A 22,206-nucleotide genomic window follows, 5' to 3' on the forward strand; every position below is an offset into this window, starting at 1 on the left:
ATGGTGGTCTCCTAAAAAGAGCCACTCTTTGGCTAGGTCCTTCCCGGAGGCATATCTGGCTATTTTCTGTGTCGAGACTCCTAACAGAGGCTCCATGGACCTTTTTTGATTTACATACTTCCCAGGGAGCAATGCACCTAGGATTTTACTGTGTTGAGCGCCTCCGCTGGCTGCCAGCAGTGTTTTCTCTGGCTGGTCTCCCCGAGATCAGTGATTGTTTTGTGTCAGGAGCAGAGCAGAGAACACCAGTAAAATGCCTAAAAGGTTCTTGGAGATGTGGGGCATTAGGGGCTAGAAAAGGTAAGACTGATTATTTTTTATTAAATTATTTTTTTTAGACCAGGCTTAGACATTTAGTAAAGTAATACATCGGTAGAACAAGCAAATATAAGAAACTTTACAATATATGTTCTTATAGAGATGTGCATCATTCTTCACTTATGAGCCACTTCTTATCCCCCTGCCTCTTGAACTTATCATTCCTTCAGAAAGCTCTAACACTAGAAGTCCCAAAAATTTCGAGCTCCCCCCTGAAGTCCCGAAAGAGAGTCAAATGACCCTTAGCCCAAACTGTATAGAAGTAACTAGAAACTAAATGGCTAAACTCAATGGGAAACAACAACCTCCTGTGGTGAGACAGTAATGGCCTTAATTACAGAACAAACGGTGATTATAGGATGTTAGCTAAAATCCTTCAGGTCATTCGACCCGTCTCTGGGTTCCAAAGGTAGAAATGTTAAATGACCCCTCTCTGGGACTTCTAGTGCTAATCCATCTGGTTCAAAGCAAGATGGACTGTCAGCAGAGTGAGGTATTAGATTACGGTGCCTATTCAACTCTATGGAGGGTGTAGGCGGAGCAGGGAGAGGCACTGACACAGGCAGAGAAATCAATCCATGCCAAAGCTTCTTAGCATGTGACTTATCCCAATCCAGTGCAGGATTCACTGCCACACAGCTCAGTATGGCTGTATAATGTTTTGTATACTGCTTCTCATAGAAAAAGAAAATCAGGAATCGGATGTGCAGTGTATAGGAGACATCATACCATACCATACTATTCTCTACCAACTAGGTCAGAGACTACTAAAAGTTAGAGAGAATGCAGAGTGGGAAAACTGGTAATAAATGCCTTATAGCCATATAATGGCCAAAAATCATGTTATTCTTCATGTTCACACCTGAAATGACAGGTATGTTTTTAAGCCTAGAGACAGATGTTTTGTGGATTGGGAAGTTGTAGTTTTTAAGAGGCGATTAGGAATTATAATTAGCTTTGTACATTGATATAATGTTGATTTTTTTTTTTTTTTTTTTTTTCCTCTTGCAGATACTCACCGTGCCTTGCAGGCGGTAGACCGCCTGCAAACCAAAGTACGAGATCGCGGGGATTTAGCAAACGAGGAAAAGTTGTGTTTGTTAAAATCTGTTCTACAAAGTCCTCTCTTCAACCAAATTTTGAGCTTGCAGTCTTCAATCCACCATATAAGAGAACAGGTAAGACCACATATTTTTATATACATTAGTTTTATAGTTCATATATTTTCATTGGATGTGATGAAGTAAAATGTCACAAGGGTGTGGTTTCATTTATCAATAAAAAGTGCGATCTTGTTCCCAGTAGATGGGTATCCACAGTCTTTTCATAATAAAATAGATTAAAATATCTATTAAGATGCTTCTCATCTGAAGGTAACTCGGGTGCTTAGCTGCCAAACACCCATTGGTAACCCTTCTATGACGTGTCACTCAGAAATGTTACTTGATATCCCCCTTAATATATATTAAATAATTGCATTATGAGTAGTGATGAGTGAGCATTACCATGCTCAGGTGCTTGGCACTCATAGCGAGCAGTTAGACGCTCGGATGGGTCAACTCATGTACCGAGTATAATAGAAGTCAATGCGGGACTCAAGCATTTTTCTGGAAGATATGTCACACAGATTTTAACTAACTTCACCCACCGGCTGTCATGGTGGTGTCGGGATCTGTTCAGACTACTGATTCTGACACTCCGCCTGATTACTTTTCTGGTGTCTGTGATCACCACAGGCAGACTTGGGCGTCAACCGTCAGGGTGGTAGTTCATAAGCAGGCTAGCAAGAGTTAATCTCTGCTAGCCTGCTTGTTAGTCTCATTTGATCACATGTTGTAGGGAGCTAATCACATCTGCTCCACTTGTATATATGCTGGCTAGATCCTTCCTTCTATGCCAGCTGTAGTTTATCTAAGCTGCTCTGGTGAGGTGTTGTGATTCAGACTATCTGGTGATTTTGGTACTTGTTGTTGTGTGCGGTTGGGGAGTTAACCCTTATTGCTTTTTTTATTGCTACTTTCCTGCTCTTGCTTTTCTTTTGAGTCTCTCTTTGTCTATACCTGCATGTGTGCAGTGTGTCAGAGCTTTGGTTTTCCCTTCTCTGTCTTTATCTGTGTTACCATCTCACTTTTGCCCCTTCCTTCCCTGGTGGGAGGGAGAAATCAAATTTAGTTCTGGTCAGAAGCATAGCCTGGCATGGGACTCTGGCATCTTCACCATTAGGAGTAACCGCAAGGTTGGGATTTGCCTAGGGTTCCCTAGTTTGAGGACCAGCAAAGGAGCCCCTTTTCTGTTTACCAGAGAAATGTTCGAGACAGTCCCCTTTTGATTTTCATTATACTCGGGTGCTCTATTTGCACCCATTCGAGCATCCAACTGCTCGTTATGAGCACTGAGAACCCGAGCATGGTAGTACTCGCTCATCATCAGTAATCCTATGCTTTATTTATAGCATTTAATTGCTACTTTTAGCAATCCAATAATCAGATTGCTGGCAAATCGTTCTTGATTCAGCTTCTATGTACATCGGTCAGCAAAATCTAGGATGTCATTGACATATCTTGGTATTCTACTTATGTTATGATGCATCATTATATGGCTGATTTGTCTAATATGTAGACACTTCATGTTCTCCTGGTCACAATTGCCATTTACTCTATCAAATATGTAAACCCTGTTGATTCCTGTGTCCTTTAGAAGATATGCAGACTTCTTCTCTAATACCATGCTGGCCTTTTTCTCTTACTTTCCTAAATTTGAGACAAATGTTTCACCTTTGCTTAGAATTTTATAATGTTGATTGTTTTAGAATAGTATACAATAAAAAGTCAAATACTTGCATTTCCTTGGGATTGAAGTTCATAAAACCCATATTAATTATAATTGTTATATGGTGTGATCTATGTGAACCTGCCACTTTGCCTTTATGTATAATGTAGCTTTGTGCTGGAAGTAGGCAGCCTTTGAAATAATGTTGAAGGTTCTGAAGATCTTCTACAATTAGGTCCGGACTTCATGGTGACCAATGTCACTGCCATGGGTCACAGCATGCCCAATGCACAACTAATGCTGGCCTTACATGATAGATACAATTCAGCCAAACCCATTGTTTTTGGTTAAATTATCCCATAATTTTAATTGTTTTCTCAATTTTAGAAAATCTCAGACCTCCACCTGCAGTTTGTTTTAAATAAACTGTCCTTTACTCATCCTCCCCAGGTCCATCACTGAGTTTCTACAGTGCCTCCTAGTCTGTGCTTGTCTGCATTGTTAACTAAAATATCTAAAAGTATTGTTATAGTAAAGGGAAAGCTAGGAAAAAGCATAGGAGATAATAATAAGTTTTATTTCTATAGCACCAACATATTCCGCAGCGCTTTACAATTAAGAGGGGACATGTACAGACAATATGAGACATTACAAAACAACACAATTAAGATACCAGGAGGAGTGAGGGCCCTGCTCGTAAGCTTACAGTCTACGAGGAAATAGGGGAGGCACAAAAGGTGAATGGGGGGAGAAAAGCTTGTCATATATGGTCCAGCCATCGATTTAATAGGGTATTCAAAAGCAGCTGCATGAACTCGTTGGTGGGAATTTATACAGGTACAGGGGATGAGAACTGGAAGTAAATTTTTTGAAGGGTAAAAATGGACTAGATTAGATCAGGGCAGTGAGGTGATAGGCTAGTGTAAAGAAATGCGTTTTTAGGGCCCACTTAAAGGTGCGGATGTTGGGAATTAATCGGATTGCTCTTGGTAGTGAGTTCCAGAGCATAGGCGCAGCTTGTGAGAAATCTTGATGACGGGAGTGGGAGGTTCGAATTGTTGAGGATTTCAGTCTTAGGTCACTAGCAGAGCGGAGGGCATGGGTGGGGTGATAGACACAGATGAGGGAGGAGATGTAGGGTGGTGCAGAACCGTGGAGAGCTTTGTGAGTGAGCGTGATAAGTTGATGTTGGATTCTGTAGCGGATAGGCAACCAGTGCAATGACTGGCAAAGAGCAGAGGCATCAGTGAAGCGATTGCAGAGGAAAATGATCCTGGCTGCGGCATTCAGAATGCATTGGAGAGGGAAGAGTTTAGTAACAGGGAGACAAATTAGTAAAGAGTTACAATAATCCAGGCGAGAATGAATGAGAGCGACAGTAAGAGTTTTTGCAGAGTCAACGGTAAGAAAAGGTCGAATTCTTGAGATGTTTTTGAGGTGGAAGTGACAAGAACGAGCAAGTGAACGAATGTGGGGAGTGAAGGAGAGATCGAAGTCAAATATAACCCCAAGACAGCGGGCATGCTGCTGGGGCGTAATGGTCGAGCCACACACAGAAATAGTAATATTTGGTTTCGGAAAGTTAGGAGAGGGAGGAAACAGGAGTTCAGTTTTTGACAGTTTCAGTTTTAGATAGAGAGGAGGACATGATGTTGGAGACAGCGAACAGACAATCGGTAGTATTTTGTAATAGTGCAGGGGTGATGTCAGGAGAAGATGTGTACAGTTGGGTGTCATCAGCATAGAGATGGTACTGGAAACCAAATCTGCTGATCGTTTGTCCAATAGGGGCTGTGTCTAGAGAGAACAGGAGGCGACTACTATGTAGAAAAAATACCATGCAGTGTACGCTTCCTTGCAATGGGTTGTTATGGTGGGCCGATGCTGCAGCATTCATGTGCCACAAATGCTGTGTTTTTACGAGTTTTATTCCTCCACTTATTCCTGATAGATTATTTTCCAGCAGCTAACGTATCTATTTCCATGTTGAAAAGGAAGCAAAATCCAAAAGAAGCATAACAGGAAAGATGATAGAACAAAGTACTGAGGATCTGGTTTGATTTTAATTTCAGGTAAATTCGACACCTACTGGATCATTAGTAACAGAATTTGCACAGATTTCTCCATTTGGATCAAGCTCTCTTTCTACACAAACTGAGGCTTACCCATTAGGCCAACAGAATGGGAGCCAGTTTAACTCCGAGGAAACTTTTGTTATATCCTCATTTCCCCAGATCAATGGCAAACCAGCAAATGAAGAATTTGACCAAATCATCAAACGGATGGCTCAAGTATGTAATTATGGGGCTCTGATTTATTTATTTTTTTCTTTTAATGGGTATCTCCATCAAAATGTGAAATAATTGGTCATAAGCGACCACCCCATGCTTGGGTGCTCGGTAGTTGTAACCAGTAGTTGGTGCTCTAATGGCCACGACCGAATATAAAGTAAGTCAATGGGAAACGCAAGCATTTTTCTTGCTCATTTCTCGGAAAAATGCTTGAGTCCACCATTGACTCTCATTGTACTCTGGTACTTTAGTTGCTCCCATCCGAGCATCTAACTGTTGGTTATGAGTACTGAGCACCTGAGTATGGGGGTGCTCACTCATCACTAGATATCATGATTGTGTTTTAATAACTATATATGCATTCTCTGGTGTGGATCCACTGCACAGTCATTAAAATTTTTCCCTCGGGGCCGGATTAAGTTTGCATTAACTTCTGCATAGTCCTAATTTTACTCTTTTTAGTTAATTTGTCACCTCTTCCCCTCTCTGACTACAACATTCTCTCGTTTTACGCTCACAAATCTTCACCCATTCCAGCACGCTCCCACCTATCACACATTCAGGAATCTTCAGGCCATTGACCCCCATACATACTCATCACTGTCCCCTATCTCCTCACTTTCCTGTCCTGATCTGGCTGTAAATCACTACAATGGCGCTCTCAGAAGCACCCTAGACAAAGTAGTGCCCCTCACCTTCAAATCTCCAAACACAGAATATATCAGCCCTGGCTCACATCGCAAACTCGAGTTCTCCAGCGATGCTCTAGGAATGCTGAGTGCCTATAGAGGAAAACTTGCACATCACATAACATAAATTTATAGTGGATAAAGTTAAGAACCTATAACTATGCCTTTCACCTCACAACAGACCTACTTCACCACCCTGATCCCCCCACTATCCAACAATCCAAAAAAACTCTTCAACAACTTTCACTCTATCCTCAGCCCTAAAGTGCAGGCCTCTATCACAGATCTTTGTGCTGAAGATCTGGCCTCCTACTTCACAGAGAAAATAGAAAATATCCATCAGGAAATCAACTCCCAGCTGCGAAGCACTGTGATTCTCTTCCCTCCCCACATCTCATCTGTCTCTCCTCATTTGACCCAGTCACAGAGGAAGAAGTCTCCTGGCCCCTCTCTTCTTCTCAAGCTACTACTTGGACTACTGACCATTGCCTCATACTTACTCCAGTCCCTCTATCCTTACTCCATTGTTAAAAAAACCCTTCTCTTGACCCATCCTGCACCAATAGCTACAGACCTGCCTCCAATCTCCCTCTCATCTCTAAACTCTTGGAGCATCTGGTCTACTCCCGCCTTACCTGCTGCCTTTCTTCTCACTCTCTTTTAGATTCGTTACAGTCTGGCTTCAGCCCCCTACATTTTACAGAAACTGCCCTCATCAAAGTGTGCAATGACCTTTTTGACAGCAAAACTTAATGATGACTAATCCTCTGCTTATTCTTCTTGACCCCTCTGCAGCCTTCGACACTGTTGACGACCATCTCCTTTTCGCCATGCCCCACTCAATTTGCTTAAGGACAATGCTCTCTCCTGGTTCTCTTATCTCTATGACCACTCTTTGTGTATCATTCACTGCCTCCACTTCTCCTTTTCCTCTCACTATTGGGGTTCCTCAGGGTTCAGTCCTTGATCTTCTTCTCTTCTGTCTCTACACAGCCCCAATTGGACAGACCATCAGCAAATTTGGCATCCAGTACCATCTTTATGCTGATGACACAAAACTATACACTTCATCCCCTGACCTTACCCCTGCTGTACTACAAAAACCAGGGACTATCTGTCCGCAGTCTACCACATCATGTCCGCTCTCTATGTGAAACTCAACCTTTCCAAAACTGAACAACTTCTGCTCCCACCATCTATTAACCTCCCTAAAGCTGCCCTTTTTCTCTGTGTGTACCAATCTTTCCTCTTATATACAATCTCTCGCCCGCTGTTGTCCCCTGCACCTGAAGAACATCTCTAGATTCTAACCTATCTGGCTAATCGTTACTCGGTCACTTCCACTCTGTTCCAGTCATTGCATTGGCTGCCCATAGATTATAGGATCCAATTTAAATTGCTTGTTCTCACCCACAAAGCTCTCTACACTGCGGCACCCCTCTATATCTCCAACCTAACCTCTATCACCCTACCCGTTCTCTATGCTCTGCAAGCGACTTTCGACTAACAATCATACTAATCTGAACCTCCCACTCCCTGCTCCAAGATTTCTCCTGAGCTGCACCAATTCTCTGCAATACTCTATCCCAAATTAGGACTAACCACAACTTGCACAGTTTTAGACGCTACCTAAAAACACATCTTTTTAGGGCAGCCTACTACCTTCCCTAATCAAAGTCCTTTCATATACATACAGTCTTTCTCTGAACATAATTCTCCATCAAACTGTACCACACCCAAAAGCATCACAAAGAAGGGCTGGTGACTGGCTCATGCAGCCTTTATTTATCCCCTATTTCTTTAAGATGGATGGACCATCGTTCTAAATTAGCACATGTACTTTTGTGTCACCCCCACCTCATTGTAGATTGTAAGCTCTTACAAGCAGGGTTGTCATTATTTTTTCTTTAATTATTGTATTTTCTAAAACTGTTCCTTATGACTGTTTGTATATGAACATCAGAATTGTAAAGCGCTATGTTGGTGCTATATAAAGATTTTTATTATTATTAAATAGGTGTCTTTCCTATATATTTTATAATCTCTTTTAAAAGTTCTTGATGTTTTGTAGGGTCGTCAGATTGAAACAATGGACATGGTTAAGCCTGCGAGCGGTAGTCTTGGTTTTAGTGTTGTTGGCCTGAAGAGTGAGAACCGAGGAGAGCTTGGGATATTTGTTCAGGAAATACAGGAAGGAAGTGTTGCTCATAGGTGAGATCTTTCTTTTGACTTTAGGTTGATAGTATTCGCTTTTTTTTTTCCCAAGCCCTTGAGAGTTTTAGTATACCGGTGATATCTTGGATAAAATACAAGCTTCACATCTGTGAGCGCATAGATTGTAAACTCTATTAAAATGTCTTAGTAGGGCATGGTGCATGTTACTTATATGTTATTCCTTTTCAGGGATGGAAGGTTGAGAGAAGTAGATCAGATCCTCTCCATAAACGGTCAGCCCCTTGATCAGACTATTACCCATCACCAAGCCATTCATTTACTGCAGAGGGCAAAGGATTATGTGCAGCTGGTGATTGCCAGAGGACCACTACCCCAACTGGCTAGTCCTGTGGTATCTCGCACGCCCTCTGATGCCAGCACTGTGTCTGCACTTTCAAGCCCTGTGAGTATAACGTCTCTTGAAGGGTGTCTGTCAGTATAAAGTGACTGTGTAAGCCAACTATAGCTTTACAGGAACCTAAGAAAAGTGGAGATGGATGGAAAACAAGTAGGTGGGAAGGCTGATCTGTGAGTTTGGTGTGTGATAACCGCTCTAACAAAGTAATAAAAAAAAACTCTTCAAGCGTCACCTCAAACAGCATATATATTTTGTAGTATAGCCTATATTTTTAAGCTGGTGTATTTTTCAAATATTCCAGTTAGTTTTTAATAGTATTTCTACTAATTACTGTTTCATTATACATTTTATAGTACGTGGGAAGACACTGGAGATGTTTATGGAACCAAGTGGGATTAAGCTGCCTTAGCAAGCTCAGCCATTCCATAGGTCATCAAAGAGGGCCCAACTCCCCCATATAGGCGATCACTGTTTAAAGTGAATCTGTCAGGTTATATTCAGTGCTGTCACTAATGTATTCCTGGGCAGCCTTTTCTGAACATGTAATTGTTATTATTGCACTCGCTCAGTCCTTCGGGTTTCTGAAGATAGCGCATTGTAAATTTAACTAGTCTTCCCTTTATAAGTCACGTAGTCCACCTTATGCAAGATGCATGGCCATCCACGCCAATACTTTTTGTTACCACGTGTAGCATTGGCAAATCTCACGTTTGTGAGGTTACACATAACCACACACCACATGCGCTGTGCTTTCTTATGGAAATACCCACACTATATGACTGCACATGTGCCGTCCCTTCACCACATGCACCTGGAAGTGTTCAGGTGTACAGCATCGATGGGCGCCTTATGCGCAGCAACATGCTGAAAGTTAGTGTCCTCTGAAGGGAACATATGCGCAGCAGCATGCTCAAGGTTACTGTCCTCAGAAGGGCGGCCAGCATGCTGAAAGTACCCTCAGAAGGACAGCATATGCGCAACAGCATGCTGAATGTTAGTGTCATCACAAGGGCGGCATATGCGTAATAGCATGCTGAAAGTTAGTGTCATCAGAAGGGCGACATATGCGCAACAGCATGCTGAAAGTTAGTGTCATCAGAAGGGCGGTGTATGCACAGCAACATGCTGAATGTTAGTGTCATCAGAAGGGCGGTGTATGCGCAGCAACATGCTGAACGTTTGTGTCTTGAGAAGGGCATCTTACAACGCGTCCATGAGCACTGTGAGACAGACAGCTAATAATCAAAAGGTGGCAGCCATTAAGCATTTAAATGACCTTCGACCTAACTCTTTATTTTTGTAGTTACAAAATCTTGGATTTCTCCAGAACAATGCAAAAGGGGGCAAATGGAAAGATATCAATGCGTATCTTTGAGTTACATACGTGGGCATAGAAACAGTTAAGGAAGGTTAAATTGTCAGACAGATTCTTCTAAAGTTGTGGGAAAGCCCTTGAAATCTTTCAGATTATCAGTTTTACAATCTCTGTGGAAAAATACATACATTCACAGCTAAACCTACCCAGACAAGTAGCTTTACCTCAGTAGCAGGGCTTATGTCAGTTTGCATAAGAAAATTCCCATGGGTCCAATTCATTAACACTGGTGTTTTACATGCCAGTCTTAATTAAGGCAGTACTGGAGTAAGATGCACCGAATTCAAAAAAGACACATGCCACTTAAAGGGGTATTCCCATCTCCAACATCCTATCCCAATATGTAGTAGGTGTAATAATAATAATAGCAAATACCTCCAATTAGAAATGTAGTATAGTTCTTCTGATTAGCTATGATGCCGCTTGGTTACGACCACTCGTATAGTGACAGTTACTAGTGGTCATAACCATGGATACCTAAGCTGCTGCAATATCCTGCACATGAGGAATGCAACATAGCAAATCTAACTATACTACATTTCTAATTGAAAGTATTTCCTAATATTATTCATATTATGCCTGCTTTACACGAGTCGACCGATCGTGCGATTTCACGATCAATTGTACCCGCCCCCGTCATTTGTGCGTCACGGGCAAATCGCTGCCCGTGTTGCACAAAGTCGTGAAACCCCCGTCACGCGCACTTACCTGCTGAGCGACCTCGCTGTGGGCGGCGAACATCCTCTTCCTGAAGGGGGAGGGACGTTCGACATCACAGCGATGTCACACAGCCGCCGGCCAATAGAAGCAGAGGGGCGGAGATGAGCAGGACGTAAACATCCCGCCCACCTCCTTCCTTCCGCATAGCCGCTGGGAGCCGCAGGACGCAGGTACGCTGTGTTCATTGTTCCCGGTGTGTCACACGGAGCGATGTGTGCTACCCCGGGTACGATGAACAACCGACACCATTTTAATTAAACAATTTTTTGAAACTGAGCGACGAGTACACGACTCACGATTTGTGAGCGATTCTGCATCGCTCAGAGGTGTCACACGAGACGACGTCGTGAACGATGCCAGATGTGCGTCACGAAAACCGTGACCCCGACGATGCATCGCACGATAGATCGTCTCGTGTAAAGCACCCTTTACACTTACTACATATTGGGATAGGATCTTGCAGATAGGAATACCCCTTTTAATGAGGCGTATCTCTTCCAGAAATGTTACTCCAGTCAGAGACTGTAGTGCATTTCTGGCATGATGTACATTTTTGAAGAACTTGACAGGCAGGCTCCGTATGCCCTGTCCTGTAATGCCATAGCTCTGCCCAATTTGCTCGTGTGCCAGGGCAAACCTTAAAGAACGCCAAAAGTTGCAATAGTTTGGACAACTTCTATATTGTTTAAAGTGCTCAAGTAAAGATCATGGCATCTACAGTTTCTGCCTCTAGATGGTAATACGTCAATCTCTCATTAGATGCACTGGCAGCACGTGGAGACTATTGAACTGGTAAATGATGGCTCAGGGTTGGGCTTTGGAATTGTTGGAGGAAAATCAACTGGAGTTATAGTGAAAACCATACTACCAGGCGGAATAGCTGATCAGGTATGTGTTACTGTACAACCTGCTGTTACACATTTTATTTGTCACCCTCTTTGCTCCTATCCAGCTTATATTTCGTAACGGTCAAGTATGCCATAGATTAAAATCCAAGTTTATGTCTTCAGATGGTGCTTCATAGAGCATTGCCGCCAACAGCTATTGCTGCTGTTCACAAATTCTGGACTACATATGATTGATTTTATCCATTTTTTTATATAGTTGTTTTTTGGGGCATTGAGGCTACAAGCCATTGCAAGAAGTCCACGGTTGCATTCCGTGCACTATCTATACTATATACTATGGTTTCCAGGCCTTTAATAACTTCTAGGAAAACATATAGCATGCAGTAGTCCTGTAGTATGTGACTCACTAGTGCCCTGTGAAGCCCTAGCCTCAAAGGGATTGTCCAAAACTAACCATTTTAATCATAAATGTCAGTCTATTTAATGCAATTATCCCTTTTCTGGTAGGGAAAAGCAGAGACCAGTACTGTCCCTGAAAGTGATGTCATTTGGGGATCTGGGCTGGCCTCTGCTCTCCCTGTTTGCCACATTCTCTCCTTAGAATGTGCACTGCAAGTGTGCTCTCTTGCTGCCTCGTCATTTCTCATCAGAGACGGTGAAGGAGTGCACTGTCACTGTGCATTGAGAGTAATATCACACAGTGACGAGGCAACTCTACTGATAACAGAGAGTGATAGAAGAAGGGTCTTATTTCCGCGCCAAGGACTCAATGGATCCAGGAAGAGATTAATGCTTCTTTAATAACATGCACAAGTCTAAGCGTTTCTGGAGACACAGCTCCCTTCATCAGGACATTGGCAAGAGAACATCAAATTGATGTTCTCTTGCCAATGTCCTGATGAAGGGAGCTGTGTCTTCAGAAACGCATAGACTTGTGCATGTTATTAAAGAAGCATTAATCTCTTCCTGGATCCATTGAGTCCTTGGCGCGGAAATAAGACCCTTCTTCTATCACTCTCTGTTATCAGCCAACTTTGGGACTGCTGCCTGGACCTGGATCTTATATATGCCTGTATAGTGGTTGTGACTGGCACAACCATTATAGGTGAGTGTGTTTTTATTACATATCTTCCTCCCTTTTTGGGGTAAGACCCTATTGTGCTTTTCTTTCCACAGTTTCTCATCTACTGAGGCAACTCTACTGAGCACAGGTCAGAATTGAGAATAGAGCAGGGATTAGTCCAGCCCCTAAATGTATGTCACTGATGACGCTTCATATCAAGGTTGGGACAGTGGCTTTGGCAGCCTTTGCTCCCTGATGATGTCTTGTTTGAGTATTCCAGCATGGACTGGGAATCTCCCAAAGCTCCCAACAAAATGTCGTCATACAAAGTAAGCAAAAAAAAGCAGATAGGAAAGTGAGGAAAATGATAGTGACTTTTTAATGTATATTACAAAAGAGATTCAATTATTAGATTACATAAACACTTAGGATTAAAATAGATGTTAGATTCAGACCACCCTGTAAGGGCCTATGCACACGTTGCAGATTTGTCATGATTTTTTCATGATTGCGCAGGTTTGTCACAAACCCTAAAGGGTCTCAACAAAGTGAATGAGAATCCTGAAGTCTCATGCACACATTGCTTATTTTCTCCATGCATATTTGGTGCAGAGTTAATTCTGCAGCGTGTCAGTGCTTTTAAGCACTTTTTCTGCAGTTTTCACTTATACTAATGTGTGGGGAAAAATCTGCACCAAAAACTCATCTGAAAACAGATCAAAAATGCTCTTATTTTAGGCACCATTTTTCCTGTCAAGAGATGCATAAATGGTGCTGACATTCCTGCACCAAATACGTAAGGTGTGCACATATCCTTAAAGGGGTATTTCCAGCTCTAAAGGCCACTTTACATGCAACGACATCGCTAATGAGATGTCGTTGGGGTCATGGAATTTGTGACGCACATCCGGCCTCGTTAGCGACGTTGTTGCATGTGAAACGCAGGAACGACCGTTAACGATCAAAAATACTCACCATATCGTTGATTGTTGACACGTCGTTCTAATCTCAAATATCGTTGCTGCTTTTGGACGCAGGTTGTTCGTCATTCCTGCGGCAGCACACATCGCTATGTGTGACACCGCAGGAACGAGGAACAACATCGTAGCTGCGGCCGCCGGCAATGAGGAAGGGAGGAGGTGGGCGGGATGTTCCGGCCGGTCATCTCCGCCCCTCCGCTTCTATTGGGCGGTCGCTTAGTGACGCCGCTGTGACGCCGCACGAACCACCCCCTTAGAAAGGAGGCGGTTCGCCGGCCACAGTAACATCGCTAGGAAGGTAAGTATGTGTGATGGGTGTTAGCGATGTTGTGCGCCACGGGCAGCGACTTGTCTGTGACGCACAACCGACGAGGACGGGTGCTTTCACCAGCGACATCGCTAGCGATGTTGCTGTGTTTAAAGTGGCCTTTAGATCCTATCCCAATATGTAGTAGGTGTAATAATATTATTATTAGCAAATACCTCCAATTAGAAATGTAGTATAGTTCTTTTGATTAGCCATGTCTCTTACCTCATGTGCAGGGCATTGCAGCTTGGGTATCCATCATTACGTAAACTCATATAGTGAAAGTTAGTTAGTTGCTCGTGGTAGTAACCATAGATACCTAAGCTGCAATGCCCTGCATGTGAGGTAAGAGACATAGTGAATCAGGAGAACAGTGCTACATTTCTGATCTAGTAAGAATATATACTATATTAATTGCAAAATTGCACTGTGATTATATTATTGCACTAACCATTGGTATGTGGTCATAGTTTTACTGAATAAGTGTGCTTCATAGAGAGATCTGATTTCATGGAAAGCCACTTGTTATCTAAAGATTGGATTACAGTGATACTGACATGTTTTACTCATCAGCATGGCAGGCTGCGCAGTGGAGACCACATATTAAAAATCGGGGACACAGACCTTGCTGGAATGGGCAGTGAACAGGTTGCCCAAGTGTTGAGGCAGTGTGGAAACAGAGTGAAGTTGGTTGTTGCCAGAGGACCCGTGGGGGATTCGACCGCGGTGGTCTCTTCCCCAATTCAGATGCCACCATTGATACCTGCTGCACCTGAACTGCAGGTTAGATTACGTGCAGACTCTGTGAAATCTCTTTTGTATGATTTATTCATGTAATTATGTTCTAGTTGGTTATGGCTTCTTGAAAGAAACCGGTCACATTGCACATGTTGTCAGCATGATATGGAGGAGAAGCTGAGCAGAATGATATGCAAGCTAGCTGGAAGAGCTTCAGTATACTTACTGAAATCTCTGGTGTCTGAGTCCTTGAGGGGTCTACCAGCGACTGACCGCTATCTCTGCATGGTGACATAATGGAAGGACTGTCAGTCATTCAATAGGGACCGCCCACTGGACTTATATATACATTAATTTAATCAAATTCAACTTTTACTCAATCTTTGTCCACAAAAATATCCTTCCTGCTGGTCAGATACCATTCTCAACATAACAAGTTCCCTTTAAAACAAAAAGTTTCCATTTCTTCTACAGAAGCTTCTCATAGGTTTTGCAGTCATGCACTTTCTAGGATTTAGCTCCTGCTAATAGTATTTTCCCATTTGTGGTCTACTTTGTTTGTAAATTAAGTTTGCGGTAGATAGATCGTTCCAAAAAATACCTGACATTATGATCATTTTTATGGATATTTATATTAATTTTATGCTTCAATTTGATACCACAAGATGGCTTATATCATCATAGGTAGCCATTGTTAAAATGGGTATACATGTCCTTGTATTACTGAATGTTGCTGTTAGGAATATTATATTTTACAATGGGGGTGTCCAGTAAAAAAAAAACCTGCCATCAATTATGCATCCCTTTTTTTTTTTTACCATTCTACGAAATAAGCTTAAATCCCTAATTCTCCGATTCATAGACCAGCCAAAGAGAACCCCAGGGGATAAGGCCCATGGCTCCGAAACATAAGTTCATTTATATCAGTATATTTAATCATTGACAATACTACACAAAGGGAAAAATGTGCGAGGTTATTAGACATACAGTGCTGGCCAAAAGTATTGGCACCCCTGCAATTCTGTCAGATAATACTCAGTTTCTTCTTGAAAATGATTGCAATCACAAATTCTTTGGTATTATTATCTTCATTTATTTTGCTTGCAATGAAAAAACACAAAAGAGAATGAAACAAAAATTAAATCATTGATCATTTCACACAAAACTCCAAAAATGGGCCAGACAAAAGTATTGGCACCCTTAGCCTAATACTTGGTTGCACAATCTTTAGTCAAAATAACTGTGAACAACCGCTTCCGGTAACCATCAATGAGTTTCTTACAATGCTCTGCTGGAATTTTAGACCATTCTTCTTTGGCAAACTGCTCCAGGTCCCTGAGATTTGAAGGGTGCCTTCTCCAAACTGCCATTTTGAGATCTCTCCACAGGTGTTCTATGGGATTCAGGTCTGGACTCATTGTTGGCCACTTTAGTAGTCTCCAGTGCTTTCTATCAAACCATTTTCTAGTGCTTTTTGAAGTGTGTTTTGGGTCATTGTCCTGCTGGAAGACCCATGACCTCTGAGGGAGACCAAGCTTTCTCACACTGGGCCCTACATTATGCTGCAAAATTTGTTGGTAGTCTTCAGACTTCATAATGCCATGCACACAGTCAAGCAGTCCAGTGCCAGAGGCAGCAAAGCAACCCCAAAACATCAGGGAACCTCCGCCATGTTTGAATGTAGGGACCGTGTTCTTTTCTTTGAATGCCTCTTTTTTTTTCTGTAAACTCTATGTTGATGGCTTTTCCCAAAAAGCTCTACTTTTGTCTCATCTGACCAGAGAACATTCTTCCAAAACATTTTAGGCTTTCTCAGGTAAGTTTTGGCAAACTCCAGCCTGGCTTTTTTATGTCTCGGGGTAAGAAGTAGAGTGTTCCTGGGTATCCTACCATACAGTCCCTTTTCATTCAGATGCCGACGAATAGTACGGGTTGACACTGTTTTACTCTCGGACTGCAGGGCAGCTTGAACTTGTTTGGATGTTAGTCGAGGTTCTTTATCCACCATCCGCACAATCTTGTGTTGAAATCTCTCGTCAATTTTTCTTTTCCTTCCACATCTAGGGAGGTTAGCCACAGTGCCATGGGCTTTAAACTTCTTGACACTGCGCACAGTAGACACAGGAACTTTCAGGTCTTTGGAGATGGACTTATAGCCTTGAGATTGCTCATGCTTCCTCACAATTTGGATTCTCAAGTCCTCAGACAATTCTTTGGTCTTCTTTCTTTTCTCCATGCTCAATGTGGTACACACAAGGACACAGGACAGAGGTTGAGTAAACTTTAATCCATGTCAACTGGCTGCAAGTGTGATTTAGTTATTGCCAACACCTGTTAGGTGCCACAGGTAAGTTACAGGTGCTGTTAATTACACAAATTAGAGAAGCATCACATGATTTTTCAAAAAGTGCCAATACTTTTGTCCACCCCCTTTTTTATGTTTGGTGTGGAATTATATCCAATTTGTTTTAATGACGATTTTTTTTTTTTTCATTGACGACAAATTAAATGAAGATAATAACACCAAAGAATTTGTGATTGCAATCATTTTCAAGAAGAAACTGAGTATTATCTGACAGAATTGCAGGGGTGCCAATACTTTTGGCCAGCACTGTACATATGTATGTAGGCTCCATCTAAAGCATTCATTCAACATCTTCATTCACGTGTACACAGTACACAAATGCTTTAAGGCCGTGTGAACATAGTCTTAGGCCGATTTCACATTATGTTTTCACCTACAATCACTGGTTCCGTCAGGGCATCCCTCCGACCCCCTCCTTTCCCCCCACCGCAAAATGTGTTTTGGACACATGCGCCGACGGGGCCATTGACTATAATGTAGCAGACGGAGTGAGTGTGTGCAGGGAGGGGGGTTCGGAAGGATTTCCTGACTGGACCAGTGAACGTAGGTGAAAGCGGCCTTAGAGTTCTACAAGCTTTTGAGTTTTTCTGTAGTCGTTTTCTATCCTCCCTATATCTATGCACATATACAATGAAGTTGGGTAATGGATTTTGTATTTAATGTGTAAATGATAATTGCTCACTATTTTCTATATCATTATTTTTTTTTATCTCTTTCATTTGTACTTCTTAAGGGTAATGGTGAAATGAGAAGAGAAACAAGTGGTGATAGCTTTGACGTCAAGCTATCGAAGAACGCTCAAGGCTTGGGGATCACAATTGCTGGTTATGTTGGTGATAAAAATGCAGGCAAGTCTATTCTGTATATTAATGCCGCTCTACCTTCTCATCGTGGCTCTATGCTGGTTGGGACCCCTCTATGATATAGGGAGTAGAGAGTATGGGTATGCAGACAGTACAAGAAGAAAAGAGGACTAAGTTAAAATCCTTACTCAGTTGTTTGTGTATTTACAGAACCGTCGGGTATTTTTGTGAAAAGCATTACAAAAGGCAGTGCCGTGGAGCAGGATGGAAGGATTCATGTGGGCGATCAGATCATTGCTGTAAGTATAACTCACATATAGTGTTTAATTTAGTTAGGGACGAGGTTTAGACATTCTGAAGAAGAGACTGCAAGACGACTTCACTTCTTAGGGCTCCTGCAGACGACTATATTTTCAGTCCGTGTGCTATTTGTCAAAAAATTGGATTGCAGTTGGACCAATGATATTCAAGGAGGCAGTGCACATATCCGATATTTTTTTCCTAGGATGCCACTTGGCCATTCAAGTCTATGAGTCTGTGAAAAAAAACTGGACCCGCACGCTGATGAAATCCGAATGTGATCTGATTTTCACTGACAGAATATTTTTCTCTCCACCTCTGGCAGAAACGGATCCACTCTGATCAAATTCTGATCAGAGTTTGATTAGCATAATCGGATTGTTTTTCTCGGGTGGAGAAAATACGGTCAGGTGATCCCAGCCTTAATAGTAAATATCTCGGATAGAGAGTAGTTCTCAAAAAAGTTTCACACAGGTAACATGACATACACCATGATATTTGGTTTTTTTGAAAAACGTAGGCATCATTGCCAACTTTTCAGAAGCAAATTTTTATAGTCGACACTGTTGTTGTGTACCATTCTTCCTGCTTCAGGAGGGCCCACACATGGTTTAACAGGCTACTTAAGCTGACCATGCACATCAGATAGCTGTGGACCATCTCCTCCATACACAGGAATGCTTGGCTTGACCTAGGGTTCCTGTGTCCTCTACGAGAGACATTGCTAGAATAATTCAACAGCGGCTCCTCTCCCCACAGAGCAGGAGGATCAGGCGATTAAAATCCCAACCTCACAAACCTTATGTCACCAGAAGTAATGATTTTCCATATTTTACTGATTACCTTTTAGTTAAGACAATTGCATTGGCTTTTCCTGCTTCTCTCCTGCACTTTTTTTCATTCCTACTTTTTCTAGTCGTCCTCTTCCCTCCTTGAGAGTGTAGATAATGTACCCTTCTCTCCACATTGTGCAAATCTGTGTACAAATTTCATCTTCACCTTGCTGCTATCTCTAACATTGAACAGAGGGATAGAGCAAAAAAGTGTTTAAACAGTTCAGTAAAGACTTACCTGCACTCTACAATGGCAAACTAATAGGTGAAGATTTTAGAAAACTGCTTAAGGCTATGTGCGCACGTTGCGTACAAGCCCTGCAGAAATTTCTGCAGCGATCTGAAGAGCACATGTGCGCTTTAGATCGCTGCAGAAATGTCCGTAGTGAGCGCCGATTCCATGCGCTCTGCCTGCAGCTCCTGCCATAGACAGAGCAGGAGCTGCCGGCAAAGCGCAGGAAAGAAGTGACATGTCACTTCTTTTTGCGCAGCGCTTCGGCAGTAGCCGAAGCGCTGCGCTCTTAGACGCCACGTGCGCACGGCCCCTGCACAATCTCCATAGACTGTGCAGGGGCCGCAGGACGCATGCAGTTACGCTGCGCTACAAAGCGCAGCGTAACTGCATGTTTTTACGCAACGTGCGCACATAGCCTAACTGTGCATTTAGGAGAAAGATTAAAAATAAAAAAATCTTTGTGTAGTTGTATGTCAGCTTAAAGGGGAATTCCATTTAATAAAATTATTTTCACTTTTCTCCATATTTCTGCTGCTTATGTGTAAAGATAATCAATGTATTTTTTTTTATTCTTTTAAATCAAATATTTAAAAAAGAAAAGCATGTAATCCCTTCTATTTTTCATAACCAGGCAAAGTACAGCAGACAGATGAGGAGGGTTGCAGCCTGCAGCCGCTGCTGTTCCTGTGCCGAATATGAAAAAGGGAGGGACCCCACATCATTTTTTTTTACCCCCAAAAATTAAAAAAAAACAAAAAACAGCTAGCCAAGCTGGCTATCCCTCTATCAAGCTATTCTGTTATTTCTTTCTATGTAGTCTGTTCTTTCTTATTAGCTAATCTATATGTTCTTATTATCTATCTCACTAGCTATCTAGCTATTCTTTCTATTTTTTTATATCTATCATCTATTCTAGCTATCTATCCATTATCTTATCCTATCATATTTTGTTTCTCCTTTAAAAAAACGCAATAACAAAAATGCACCAAAAGCGCACTGAAAACGCATAAAAAATGCACTAAAAACGCATCAAAAACGCACCCACATTACAAGCATTGGTTTTTTTTTCACATTTACAGGCGTTACACGCTACGATTTATCTGACGATATGTCGTCGGGGACACGGATTCCGGCATCGTTAGCGACGTCGTTGCGTGTGACCCCTACGTGCGACTCAGAACGATCGCAAATAGGTTGAAAATCGTTGATCGTTGACACGTCGTTCACTTTCAAAATATTGTTCATCGTGTGGAACGCAGCTGGCATATTGGTACGTTTGACACGCTGGAAACGACGAACAACATCCACACGACCGCCTTGGTCAAACAATATATTGCTGAACGATTTTGCGTCGCTTGTGCGATCGTTACGTGTGACCGCTAATAAACGACCTATGTGTGATCTTGGCAAATCGTAACTACGATCTGGGAGTGTCACATCGCTAATGAGATCGTCAGATAAATCGTAGCGTGTAAAGCGGCCTTTAGGCTACATGTGCATTGTGCACGCTGCAGTTTTTTCTGCACCCAAACTGCAACCAAGACTGCACCTTGTCACAGAGAGCCTGGAAATGTAAAAACGCTTGTAATGATGGTGCATTTTTGTTGCTTTCTTTGATGCTTTTTTGGTGTTTTTTTGTCGCGTTTTGTCAATTCTGACTTCATGTGTTTGTCAGTATAGAAAGTGTGACAAAACGTTGACAAAAAAGCAAGAATCATGAACATGCTGCATTTTGTCAGAAGTTTGTGACAAACTGCAGGCAAAAAAAATGCAATGTACGCACAACAAATCTGAATTCTCATAGACTTTACTCACCTATAGACGTCAATTGCCCGATTTCACATTTTGACTTCCCAGCATTCTAAGCAAGCGTGAACTGATGTCATTGTGCAGGGAGGGAGAGGTGTGCTGTGACGTCATCATTTTGAATAATGGTGCATACTATGTTATCTACTATACATACCAGTGTTCTCTTATCCTGCCTGTGATGATAATGAGATGACTGCTGAAAAGTGTTCTGTACAAAACAATAAGTGTCAGCCTATTATGAGATTTGGAGGCCAGAGTGAAAATGACAATATTCAGGATATTTTTTAATATGGATAGTGATATGGCAATTTAAAAAAAAAAAAAAAAAATCAAATATTACATAAAAAGTTTGTTTATTTTATGTTACATAAATAATTCTTTACCTTTAAAGTAATGTTTTCTTTTTAGCAATTGAGAGTGTGTGAGGTAGCTTATTTTTCTTTTCTAGGGTCTTTTAGTCAGTGTCTCCTTCTCATTATGTGCCATGGAGAATAAAGCAGATGGTGTAATAGATTCTTAAGAGGGTGCGTTTTTTGTTTTTAAATAAACAAACATGATTCAAAATCAGATGAAAACCTGGACATCAATCTGTTCAATATATCCAACCTATATTAGAGGAACTGCTACTAACATTATTTTTCCAATATGTCTAGGTTGATGGAACCAATCTCCAGGGCTACACCAACCAGCAAGCTGTGGAAGTTCTGCGTCACACGGGGCAAACTGTCCATCTAACGCTGGTTAGGAGGGGACAAAAGCAAGACGTTGTCACACCACAACCCGAGGAAAGCGGCAGATCAGCCGAACAAACTGTGGCATTGGCAAATGTGGAGGATGACCCAGGTAAACGCTTTAGATAAATGATTTTTGAATATGGCTGGATAATATGATTAAGTCCTTGAGTTGTACTCGTACAGTATGTCAAGCTCTCAAAATAATTTTTTACCTGGTGTCTTGGTATAGTTTTTTTGAGAAATCTAAGTGACAGCCTATCTGATCATCCTAGATGTGTCACCTAGATATGGTGTGCTTTTTTTTAGATTTCTTGTGTCCTGGTTCAGAATCATGTGCCAGCTATGATGTGCCCACTTCATTATAAAGGATAGATAATAGATAGATATATATTATATTGGGGTACTTTCACACTTGCGTTGTTTTCCTTCAGTTGCAATCCGCCGTTTTGGAAAACAG

General features: G+C 41.9%; 1 protein-coding gene across 5 annotated transcripts in view; it reads left to right on the forward strand.

Moving 5' to 3' along the window:
• The window catches only part of MPDZ (multiple PDZ domain crumbs cell polarity complex component), a 268,414-nt gene that overhangs the window by 32,028 nt on the left and 214,180 nt on the right, over positions 1 to 22,206 (forward strand). For all 5 annotated transcript variants that reach the window (XM_075316964.1, XM_075316973.1, XM_075316991.1 and 2 more), the window contains exons 3-11: positions 1,330 to 1,496; positions 5,160 to 5,378; positions 8,139 to 8,278; positions 8,471 to 8,684; positions 11,494 to 11,622; positions 14,506 to 14,715; positions 17,769 to 17,883; positions 18,049 to 18,137; positions 21,669 to 21,858. In XM_075316964.1, coding sequence (XP_075173079.1) covers positions 1,330 to 1,496; positions 5,160 to 5,378; positions 8,139 to 8,278; positions 8,471 to 8,684; positions 11,494 to 11,622; positions 14,506 to 14,715; positions 17,769 to 17,883; positions 18,049 to 18,137; positions 21,669 to 21,858 — 1,473 coding nt within the window. The remainder of the gene's footprint in view (positions 1 to 1,329; positions 1,497 to 5,159; positions 5,379 to 8,138; positions 8,279 to 8,470; positions 8,685 to 11,493; positions 11,623 to 14,505; positions 14,716 to 17,768; positions 17,884 to 18,048; positions 18,138 to 21,668; positions 21,859 to 22,206) is intronic.

Source organism: Anomaloglossus baeobatrachus, chromosome 1 (genome assembly GCF_048569485.1).
Source record: "Anomaloglossus baeobatrachus isolate aAnoBae1 chromosome 1, aAnoBae1.hap1, whole genome shotgun sequence".
NCBI classification, from domain to species: Eukaryota; Metazoa; Chordata; class Amphibia; order Anura; family Aromobatidae; genus Anomaloglossus; species Anomaloglossus baeobatrachus.